At 39.2% G+C, this 12,787-nt stretch overlaps 1 protein-coding gene across 2 annotated transcripts in view; it reads left to right on the forward strand.

Moving 5' to 3' along the window:
- LOC149206627 (vacuolar protein sorting-associated protein 9A-like) overlaps window positions 1–12,787 on the forward strand; it is an 84,159-nt gene that overhangs the window by 6,022 nt on the left and 65,350 nt on the right. Inside the window, exons 2-3 of one of the 2 annotated variants that reach the window (XM_089395499.1) lie at window positions 3,370–3,517; window positions 4,805–4,975. In XM_089395499.1, the coding sequence (XP_089251625.1) occupies window positions 3,370–3,517; window positions 4,805–4,975 (319 nt within the window). The remainder of the gene's footprint in view (window positions 1–3,369; window positions 3,518–4,804; window positions 4,976–12,787) is intronic. The other variant, XM_089395500.1, reaches the window with a different exon arrangement.

Raw genomic sequence — 12,787 nt, forward strand, 5'->3', positions numbered from 1 at the left:
GTGATGAATGATCTATGCCCTATATATATAGAAGTTCCCAAAAGGTTGAAGACTCCTTAAAAGAAATTCATGACATTGAAGAAAGGAGTTCTTCATACAACTGATTGTTTCTATAGGTCCCTGGTTAAGAGGGAGCTTGAGAAAAAGTTTCTTACTTGGAAGAAACTCGGAAATTCCTAAGCCGGAAGCTTAGGTACATTCCTCTGTGATAGGAATGAGTACATTACTTTAATGGAATAGGACCTCCTGGTATAAGGAGTGATAGACATGTTGTTCTGTGCTTCACCTGAGAAGATAGAATGGAGGATTGTGTAATCATTTGGCATCCGATGCTCTTGTGGGATGAGATAGGGAATCCCATGGAAGAGTAGTCGTGGGGGACTGATATTCTTTTGGGGACTGGGGAGTCCAAGAAAAGAATAGTCCTCATGGAGCATATCCTGAGAGGGACAATGATGAGGATGTCTATAAATCATTTGTCTCACCAACGTTTTTCTCTGATCTTTTGGAGAGATAGAGTTGTTAGTCAAGGCCTTGCTATATAAATGCTGGTTGGTATGATGTTATACAAATGAGTTACAAATCCGAATTCTTCTTATGAGAAATTCTTCAGATTGAGAATGACCAAGTACCATTATGAATACCTCCCTAGTTAAGAGGGAGTGTTGTAAAATGTAACTAGGTTCGGTCTTCATAATGACATGTAATTATGATCTTTGTAAATGATGAAATAAAAGGAAATAAAATTATTTTTGCATGCCTTGCTTCATGGGTTTCATGAGCAAGAGATTTTATTTTATTAGTGGCTCCCATTGAGAGCCTTAGGATTTTATCATTAGAGTCAAAAGAATTAATGTCATGTATGAAGAGCTCTTCTTGAGCATGTGTCATATATATATGAAGTCTATCAAAGTGTCTAACAACCCTCCAAAAGACAAGCACAATCCTCTCTTGAAGTCGGCCTCCAAACTGTATGGAATAACACATGTCAGCTCACCTAATGAGACACAACGGTTCACTATCTCACGTCGGCTTATATATTCGGACCAACTACTATATATACACTGCTAGGATCTTCGCATAACACAGTTTAGAATTTAGACAACTCTGAGATTTTTGATGCTAATTACAGTGAACCAGTTCAGACAACTCTGAGATTTTCGGTGATGTTTTCTAGTGTTATATCACAACATACAGTTCAAATAAAAGAGAAGAGACAACGAAGGTTTGGTTCAGATCTCCACAGTCATCAAGCTCGGATTCCTCTGAAATTCAGACCACAGAAAGGAGGTAAGTTCGGATGGGTTCTGGAGAGGCATCAAAGGGACAACGAGGACCTTTCTAGGGACAACGAAGACATTCCAAGGGACAACAAGGAAGGACTACAGGAGACAGCTCGGATGTCTCTCTCTTTGAACTTGGAATGAACAGTGACATAAGAGAATGATAGTTCAGATGAAGGTACATGATAGGGTGCAGTTCGAAGCTAGAGTTCAGTATAGTGCCATGATAACTTCTGTGCTATGATTCGGTTAAGGTTTATAAGAAGATCTTGGTGTCTAAAAGGGCACAGATCATTCATCACTTCTTTTCTTCCATCACCAAATATGCACTCATGGTCCTCATATCAGAGTCTCTTAGGCGTGAAGTGATTCCTAAATCCTCATTGGAAAGGGTAAGCCCTTCAATGCATAGAGGCTTATCTGCTTCGCATTGGTGAGCTTCTAACCATTGGTGTAGAAGGAATACACCAATGCTTAGAGGCTTCTTCATCTGTCATTCTTTGCAAAACAATAAAATCACACCTCGTGTTTCCAGCTTATGGCATCCCTCAAAGTATTCCTTTTTGTCAACAACAAAAAGTTGAAATCATCTTGATCTAGTGCAGGTGTGTTAATATTATTCATTAGGGTCTATGAGGGTAGCTCAATACAAGGATGCTGACCTTGTTGATCTATCCTGCTTCTTCTCTTCCATCATCAAATCTGCACTCACAGTCTTCAAATAAGACTCTCTTGGGTGTGGAGTGATCCCTAAATCTTCATGAGAAAGGGTATGTCCGTCAATGTGTACAAACTAACTTGCTTGGTTCAAACCCGTCACCACACTATTGCTGCCTTCAACCAACATGGTCTCCATATTTGGGCTCAAACCCACTACAATCACCTCCTCCATGGCAATAAATTTCCCCATTGAAGGAAGGAGCTTCCAATCCTCCTTTGTCTTATGCAAGTTGAAAGCTCCAACTCTTGTAAATTGGTCTTTAATGATCTCACCATGACAGACAAATCCATCCCTATTATAGTATTTAAGGTGATATACTTTGGGGAGGAGGGGAAACCAATCCTGTGACTTGATTCTACTTCAATAAACATTCTCTACTCTCGCAATTGTACCCAGTGGTCTACTGCTTCTTTGAAACCCTTGGGGAATACACATCTCCTCATCACTGATTCATACACCCTATCTGCCCCCCTTGCTGCTGCCTAGTGGCCATACTTTTCCACTGCTGCGCACATGCCATACAGCCTCTTGTGCTTGCCCATCCATACGCCAGCTCTCCCCCATGTGTGCATTCTCTCCTCTCATCAGACTCTCCAGCTTCATGATAAGATAAGTTTTTCCATTAAACTGTTATTAATCACATTATAAATAAAATGTTGCCACCATGTTCAATTATTTGCTCTTCCTTTTTCTGCATCAAACGAGCTCCAAAACAAGATGGATGTTAATAAGTACAGTCTATCTATGGAAGATAAAAGCTTGAGGTGATGGCTTCAATAAATCCAGAAAAATATGGACATAGTGATTCAAACTATAACAAACAGTCAGATAAGTTTGATCATATGGCCATTAGGTGTTTGGTTGAATGAGATTACTGGTCCAAAATTTATAAAACTAGTTGTGGGGGCTCATAAAGTTCCAAGCACTATGAATAAGCAGGACATTTTGGGTATGATTTTGTTTGTGTAGGCAATATGATATGACGTATTATGGTAACATGATGGGTTTTACAAGAAATTACCTTTTAGGCTGTGGTCAAATTTTACATACATGTATTCTAAATGATTCTGAGAGTGCTGTTATCAAGGGATATTCTTGATACTAGAAAGTTGAGGCTGCCTTTGTAAAATCAACATTGCTATTTTTTTGGTTATCCAGCCTAGATTTACTGGGTATTTAGCATTAACTCATCACAGTTTTCACCCTCCCAATGAAGATTATTGTGTCCCAATTAAATTGGCATGTCTGAAATTGCTTGCATTGAAAGTTATGCCTCCTCATTTTGGATAAATATTAAAGTTGATAGTGAAGATCTTGTAAAAGTCATGTTAAACTAATTTACACTTTCAATCCATTGAGTGCCAGCTTCATTGTGTCCTTTTCATACAATGCTGCTGATCCAGAAAGGGACAGTAAGAGTGTACAAGAATTTCTCAATAGCATGGAAGGTGCTTTCAGGGCTCATCCTTTGTGGGCTGGTGCAACAGAAGAAGATATTGATAGTGCGGGCGAGGTAGGCATTTCCAACAATTTGGATAGTTATTATTTATTTCTTTTTTAAAGTGACTTTGAAAATATGAATGAATTTGAGTGAAGGTTTTTTATGGCTTTCTTATAAAATCAAGAAAACTCAGAATTAAACAACCTACTTGTTATGTAGAATGCAAGAAGGCAGCTCCAGCTCTTGCCAAAAAGCTGTGTCTCGACTCTCATCTATACTGAAATAAGAGGTCGACCATTATAATGAAGCCTCTTGATGAATACACCAGGCTGTGCTCAAGTACCATAAAGATTGTCTAGGCATAAGAACATTTTCAATAAATACAAAACGTAACTCAAAATACAAAGAAGATTGATATCAATAGTCAAAACGTGGCAGTGTTGAAATAGAAAGAGAAGTATGTCTATAAAAGGATAAATTTAGAATTGAAATATAGCGCTGAGAACAAGTGGGAACCTATGAATGTAAACTCTTCTCTTCAGTTCCTAATTATTCATAGCATAATACTATAATTTGCTAACATATTAAACTTTTTAATATGATAAAATTGTATACTAATTATAGCTATGGTTATCCAATTCATCTTAGCATTAGGTTTCTAAGAATCCTCTCCTTGAAGGTTTGGTCTCTCTGGGAATGACATGGAATATCAATCGTGTTGTTGTCACACACAACTACTAACTGCTCACTTCTCACTTTAGGAACTGTCAATATCTCGAAGTCTGCTGCCACCCCCAACTTTATTACAGCCCTCTTCTCAATTTGGGAACAGTAAGATTCTCCAGGTCTGGTTTCACCTCCAACTCTGTTGCAGCCCACTTCTCAATTTGGGAACAGTGAGGTTCTCCAGGTCTGTTTCCACCTCCGACACTAACACAAATTTCTCAAGTCCTTATTGTCAAACAGCTGTTTCAAACGTATATGCGTAAACAGTATAAGTACATACCTGCTATAGTCTTGGACTGATGGGAACTTGCATAAGTACAACTCAAAATTGATATTGCTAGCATTAACAAACAGTATGATAGGTTAGAAAATCAGTTAGAAATTCACAAACCTCATTCTCATTACAATAAACAGGGTACCCTAGGAAGATCATATCTATATAAAAATTACCTATAATTTAATTCCTGATTAAGTACTCAGCATTTGGTTTCCAACATCACTTCTAAAGGCCAATATGCTGAACCTTTTCTTCTGGATTTTTTCTGGATATGATGTAAATATGTAACATATAATATATTTGGTTTTTTTCAAGTTTGACTTTTCTCAGAAGCTGGATTTTTACTTTGGTTGTAGGGTTTGGAGAAGTATCTCATGACAAAACTGTTTAACCGGACCTTTCCATCTCTTCCTGAAGATGCAAAGAGTGACCAGGACATTTCAGAGAAAATGAGCTTGCTACAGCAATTTCTTCGACCAGAGCATTTGGATATACCCCCAAACTTTCAGAATGAAACATCCTGGCTGGTATAAGCAATTTCTCAGACATACTCCAAGATTATACAGAAATTTAAGTTTTTATCTGATTACTTCAATTGCTTACCAGGTCAAAGATGTCTAGAACTTCTTTTCAATGCTAAATGTCAATTAAACTCCTTGATATTAGCTTCTGAAACAATAAAAAATGAACATATCGTTAGCATTGGATAACTTTTCAGGGGCCTACAAGTCTTCTATCTAATAGGGAAATTTCTTGCTAATTTCATATATGAATGTGTTTATATATATATATATATTTCGTGAACTTCAAAATAAAAATCTCAAACATATAGAGGTTAGTGCATCCCTCAACAAATGTCAATGTACTATTAGTTGAAGGATTAACTCCTACTTGTGAATCATGAATGATGTCTAAATTATATGATGCCTTTGTAATGATGTATACAGCAAACATAGATGTCTAAGTAAGAATCAAATATGAAGAGAAAAGAGAGAAGTTAGAGCTGAAAATCAATTGAAAGATTCATGGAGAGGTTATGGAAGACAATTATGCATATGGTTGAACTAAATATCTAATTATTACATAACTATTATGGTGACCCAAAGTTATATAAATGGACCTGATTGTACATAGAACACACATGGGATTGGTATGATTGAGTAGATGATCCGTAAACTGCCCCAATTTTCAACTTGACAGTTCGTCATGACAAATTTGATAAAATTATACTTAAAAATCTGAAATCTCCACTAGAGGGTTTATTTCTCTTTAGATCCCCGGACTTGTAAATTATTGTTTATTGTATATGCATGCAAATTATAATTATGTAGAAAATAGAGAACAATGAAATAAAAACTCACAAACGATGATTGACACAAGATATAACCTGGGAAACGTTTTTGGGAGAAAACCTAGCTGGAAGGTCAGACCACTCAACTCTATTTCTTTGAATAGAAAATCACTGTGAGTATAAAGAAGTAAGGCCCGTGGCATGTGGGCTACTATAGTGCACAAATCCTCTTTGTGCTCTCTCCCAATCCCTCTTGGCTACTCTGCTCATCTATGAAACAAAATGCACCCGGAAAGAATGGAACCTCTTTTCCTCCTATTGGCCTGGTTATAACACAACCCTATAGCCTACTAGTGGTTAGGTTTGATTGATTCAAATCTTAACTAGAATTACAATATGGACTCTTCTAGAGTCTTCTTCATCATGATCATGTGACTAACCCTTTTCCCATGAATAATGGGGGCTGACATGGCATCCTCTCGAATTATGGTGGTCAATTTTGATAGGTCAATTTCTGGGAGGCATAACTTTCTCATACGAGCTTTGATTGAGGTGATTCTTCTGTCGTTGGAAATGTATCAATGTGTAGATTATGGAATCTAGGTTGGGACCACAAAAAGTATTCATTTAAGGCTTCAAATGGCTCCTGAAGTTTTCGACCCAAAATTTTCCAAACTAGGACCGCTGAGAAAATTGGTGTCGTGAGCTTTTTCCTCCACTTTTTCCACTTTGAAACCATCGAGATGGATGAAAAACAATATAATGATAGTTCAATGTGCCATTATCCGACCATGTGGTCCCTCGCCCATTTGCTATGATTGTATGTTTGAAGGTGAGCCTCTTGACCCTAGAGGTATGGCTTTTCATTGGTATAGTTGAGTAATTTTTCTTGTCATGGGCACTTTTGGGCATGGATTGGTGGGGGGATTCAGCAGAAAGAGTGGGCTAGGTCTATACTCTTGTCTCCATTGCTTGATTTCGTGGTTAGCCTTGTATCTTAGTCCCGTGGGATCTCCTTTATTGGCCATTAACTTTAGGGTTTGGCACTACATGGGAAATATCGATTTTGGTTGCATGATCTTGCTTCCCGAAACCATATACATCGCTCCCTTCCACTCATTTTAGCCCCATTCATCTCTTTTCCCATCTGGAACCACATGTGTCCACTAGGTCCACATAGGGTTAGCCTCCCCTTCCCCTTGTCCACACTTTGAGTCGGGCCTGGAACAATGCTCCAGAGGTTGATGTAGCTAAAAAGAAAAGAAAAAGCATAGTTTGGCCACTTTCAATAGGAAATGTACCACAAAATGCAAAAGATGGCTAGGACATACAAATTTAGCACTTGGGCAAAAGGCAAACATGAGTTCTATCCCTTACTTCTGGCCATCACCCTGGGGCCTGGTTCCTATGGGCCCTAGATGAGCCCTCTCCACATTAAGGTACCCATGATTGTCCCAACCCTTGGTGGGCAATGAAATTGCCCCACCTTAAAAGGGGGTATCCACTGCTATATCCTACACATCATGCTCTCATCCCCTGGAGCCCCGAGCAGTTATGAAGAAAAAACAATCAAAGGAAAAAGGTATATGAAGAAGGGTGGAAAAAAATATGCCTGGGTAACTCATGTACCATGATTTTTTCCCTCATACACTCATATACCCAGGTGTGGGCTTCCCTTATTATAGCTACCTTTGTGCCATGGCACGTGGCTTGCAACATTCGCCTGATCCCCTACTTCGTTCCATCACTATATCATTTGCCACCTACCACCTGATGAATGTACCATGGACATGCTAACCCTTTTAAAGGTTGAAACCACCTAATAGGGTCCTTGATTAACTCCTTTATTAAGCTTGGAGACACTTGTACATGCCAAAGCCCACTATGGAAGGGCGTGCCACCATGAAGTGCTCCATTGGTTCCATGACTTGTAAGCTCTTTTACTTGATTATTCTGATGATTTGTTATATTGGAGGGCAAGGGGATGCATTGAATCTTATGCAGGATTGCAGGTGGGTCTCCATTTGGGGTTTGGTCTCCCTATACAGGGTTGTAGCCCTCTAGAGGGCCACATTAGCACATGTAAGGTGAGCGTTGAGAGCCATGGGCCTCCACCATATTAGAGAGTACTTCGTGGATCCCCAACACCACTCATTGATTTCTTGTGTCCCACCTTTGGATGATGATGATGCACTTGGTTCACCATGCCCAGTCGGCTCCACACTTGCACCATACATGTGGCAGATGTTCTAGGGGCCAAATGAGGATGTGGAGGGATTATGTCATCATTCTAGCCCTTATAGATGGTTTATAGGCATTTTCGATCCACTTGGAGACCCATGAGGATTTCCTTGTGCCCTTCACACCCACTTGGGAGCACCATAGGTACTTGCTTGGAAAACAAGGGGCCAACCTCTTGTCCACTATGTTTGAGGTCCATTCTCACGTCATGGCACACTCAGGACTTCATTAGACCGCCTCAAAGGCCCAACGACTCACTTTATTGATCATTCAACCCTCTTGAGAGACTTATTATTATGTTATTGAGCTATCTTGGTGGGTTTGTCACCAAGGGATGTTATTACTGCACATTGTTTTATTAGTTGGGGCTTAATTAGGCTAAATTAGGAAAATCAAACTCATTAGTGATTGTATAAATAGAAGTGAGGTGATTCATTTTCATCATCATCATTTGGATTGGGATTTAGTAGCTACTTGAGAATTTCGCATTCCCTTTGGAGGACGAGTTTGGATTACATGGATGGATTTTGATATTTGGATCTATTTCTCCTATCTTGGAGCTTCATTATTGGCATAATTTGATGATTGGATATTCTCATTTGTACATGTAAGCAATCTTTTCATGCTTATTCTTGTTATTTACTTTGTCACATGAAATGTTGCTAGGATTTTCGCTCTACAAGTCTGAAATTTACTGCTTTTCTATGTGAAATTGTGGAAATTTTGATCTTTTATAGCATTGCATCATTGAATGGGCCATGCATGAATGGGTGAATATTCCTAGAGATTGTTATTGTCAATACATCTTGATAAGTAATTAGTTATTGCATATCGAAGTATAAAGTCCTTGAGGAGCTGCTCTCATGCCCTAATCCCATGTGAAGTTGCTTGAAGGCCTCCTTGATTAGGTAAACCTCTTCCAAACAATAAAATTCTCTGTGACTCCATCTCTCCCAAAGGGTAAGGCACTAATCCTTCCATAGGTGGTCACCTTTAACAAATATTTCTCCCACCTCTCCTTCTCTTTCTAGGTTTAGCCTCCATACGACACCTTGGGCATCATTTTATCTCAATTTAGCCACCAAAAATGTTCAATCTCTTGTCCGTAACCATGCTAGGGTTTTCTCTAGGGGTCCTCCAAATTTCAAGAAATTCTGATGGTGGGATCTTGAGATATAGCAAGCCCTAGCTCAAGGATCGTTTGTTGCCCTAGATTTCTCTTGGCTAGTGTCCTCATTTGGACCATTGCATTCAATTCTAAGAAGATTTGTCCTATTCTCCTCTTCTCTTCCATAATTAGGTCAAGCTTGCCCTTGGTTGATCAACTCCACTTCCTTGACCTAATTCTAGTTTCACTTGGTCCTGTGTGGTCCCACAACCTTACAACTCCCATTCCACAAAGATCACATAAATACCAATTCTCCATAAGGATCTCTAAGCCTAAGAATCATCTTTACAAGATATATTCCCAAACCCTAGCCTCGAGAATCCTTTAGCCTTTCATAGAGAGCCTTTCACCTTGCTTTTTAAGCAAGAAAGCCATATCATTGAGTCTCTCTTGTGAATGGGCCCTGAGAATCACCCGTTATCCTTCCATTGACATATTCATTATTGTGATTCCCCTTATACCGGGTCTCCTCCCATCGGTGAAAGTCCGTAAAGAGCAGGGAACCTTAGTTGAGGTGATAGTGGCCTATCACTCCATTGCAATGTTTTTAAAACCGGAACCGGTGACCGGACCGGTCCACCTAATGAATCGGTTTACCGACTGGAACCGGTCTAACCGGGACTGGTTTGGTCTAAACGAACCAGTTTTAAAAAAATACATTAAATAATTAATTTTTAATGAAACAAAACTATTTTTAAGATGTAAAACCATGATTCCAAGCCAATAGAGACAAAATATGCAAAGTTTCCTCATTTATATACCATGTAAAGGTGAATATATCAAAATGGCACCGAGTACAATACATATCATCGACAAAATAGCAAAATACATAAGAAATGAGGCTCTAAATGGCCTATAAAGTCCAAAAACAATGCTGCAAGCTATGAGGCCATTGGCCTACTACAAGTCTACAGTGTACACATGATCAATCATCAAGTTCATCACCACTACTAGACACAGGATCATCATCAGGAGCTACATAGACATCATCTGGTTTAGAGTCTGAGGATACCTCAGCCTGATCTGCAACCTCAGTATCAATGCCACCAATGACAATAGAAGTGGACCTAATGGAAGCACGAGTTTGTCGACCTGCACGACTAGTGCCTTCCATTGGTTCTTTGCCTTTCCTTGATGCCGCTACTGATCCTGGTTCTGATGCTGCCACATAATCTTCTTCATCCTCGCTAAAGCCATGTCGATATCAAAATCAGCCTCAAACATAGGATCTTCAGTCTCCTCCACCCATTTTGATGTTGGATCAATATCGTCCAACATAATGGGATCTAGATCAGGTGATTTGCTCATCATTTGGTTCCTCCTTAGTCGAAGGTTGTACTGCACGAAAACAAGATCATTTAATCGTTTTTGTTGCAAACAGTTTCTCTTCTTCGTGTGTATGCGCTCAAAACAGACCAATTGCGCTCACAACCTGAAGCACTGCAAGTTTGACTGAGGACTCTAATTGCAAACCTTTGCAATTGAGGGCACTGGCCACCAAATGACTCCCACCAATGTGTTGCAAAGAAAAAGACATTAATTAGTAACTTAATTTATAATTTGAATTGTAAAGAACGTAAACAATTTTAACTTGAAAAGAAAAACAAAATGGAAATTGGAATTGCTTACTTGGTTGGTCCACATCTCTTGCCATCTTTGCCAAGTTTTTGCCAAAAGTACCACTTGCCATATTGAAAACAATAAGTTGTCTATGTATTTCCAACTGGTCTACATGGCTAGGGACCATGTGCTCCAAGCAATCAATCAATCCAGCTCTGACCTCCCCATCATGCAGATCTCCTAGCCGATTTTTATAGTGATAATTTGGGTTCAAAAAATACCCAGCTGCATGTATAGGATGATGGAGTTGATTGTTCCATCTGTTATCAATGATCTCCCATATACGGCCATATTTAGCTAACCTGTCCTTGTAAGTTGCCCGTATCTGCTCCTTTGCCTGATCCATAGCTTCATAAATGTAGCCCATGGCCAATCTTTCCCCATCCACCAACCTTAGCACCTTAACAAGGGGCTCGGTAATTTTCACAAGCTCTAGAGACCTTTTCTAAAAATAAGTGTCTAACACTTTCTTTTTGGTGTCTTTTCCATCTGGTCTACGAGCCCACTGAAATTCAAACCATTCTTTAGAGAAAAACATTTTCTGCAAGTTTTTATGTTGACCATTGAGACATTGCAACATGAGGAAGTGAGTAGCAAATCTCGTAATTGCAGGCCTAACAAGCTCTTTGCCCCCAGTGTGTTTCCTCATTAGGTTCAATACCCATGAGTGGTTGTAAATGTATTTTGTAATGCACTTGGCATGCTCTACAGTGTTTTTTACCCACTCCACTTTGCTTATATCCTCAAGCATGAGGTCTATGCAATGTGCAGCGCATGGAGTCCAAAATATGGTCTTATATTTGGTCTCAACCATCTTTCTAGCAAGAACATAGTTTGAGGCATTATCAGTGATGACCTGCACAACATGCTGCTCCCCGACTTCCTGAATAACGTTATCCAAAAGCTCAAATAGAAGGGTTGCATCCTTTACCTTATCAGATGCATCAACTGATTTCAAAAACATGGTTCCTTGAGGGCAAGAAACAAGGAAATTAATAATAGTGCGGTTCTTTCCATCGGACCATCCATCTGACATAATGGAACAACTTGTTTTGAGCCATGAATCTTTAAACTCAACCAAATACTCATCAATGGAAGATATCTCTTTTTGCAAAAGAGCTCCCCTCAAGTCATGCATACTAGGGCCTTTGAAGCCCTTTCCTGCAGCTATAACAGAGTCCCACATAGCTTGGTTATAAGGTGAGTGAGCAACATTAAATGGGATATCTGAATCATACCACCATCTAGCAATGTATTGATGAGAAGTTTTTTTGCAGTCTTTTCCAATGTTGATCCAAAGTGGGTTGAGAACTTGGCTGGGAGGAAGTGGGATTAGAAGAGGCAATGTTGGCAGAAGATGAGAAATAACTTTGGATGTTTGTTCTCTTTGTTCCTTTTGATGGTTGGCCAACAGAAAGATGAACATAGTGAAAGGGGTCATTGGTGGAAGGGATAGAAGAGGAGTCTTGAATCTCATAATCATCATACCCACTCTCTTTCATGGCTTCTAATAATTCCCTCTTCCTTGCAATGTCATCTTGGATGGCCTTCTCCCTAGCCTTATCCTCATAAAATTTTTCAAGCTTGGAAATGTATTCTACCCTAATAGGACCTAACAGTGCATTTGGTGCATCACATGGCTTTACTTGGCCTCTTATCCCAGCCAAGTGTTGTTTCAACCTAAGAATACCCCCACCTTCAATAGATTTATGGCATAATTTGCATATCATTTTTCCATCAATTACATCACAATGAGCCCATGCACTGTCATTTCCTTTTGGAGCCATGTTTGCTTGAAATAATAACAATTTGCAAAGAAATCTGCCATTTAAAAAAAAAATTGCAGCTAAGCAACATGGAAAACCAAAGATAAATGTAGGAAAACAAATGCACATGCAAGCTACAAAATTTGATAGCATAGAGCTAGAGAGTTTATAGCATACATGATAGATCATAGAAGTGAGAAATTTATAACACATGAAAAAAAAAATTCATGGACAGCAGACTCAAATGAGGAGT

The sequence above is a fragment of the Pinus tabuliformis genome, chromosome 1_2 (genome assembly GCF_031772625.1).
Source record: "Pinus tabuliformis cultivar Carrire ecotype Pingquan chromosome 1_2, CPIR1, whole genome shotgun sequence".
In the NCBI taxonomy this organism is placed as follows: domain Eukaryota; kingdom Viridiplantae; phylum Streptophyta; class Pinopsida; order Pinales; family Pinaceae; genus Pinus; species Pinus tabuliformis.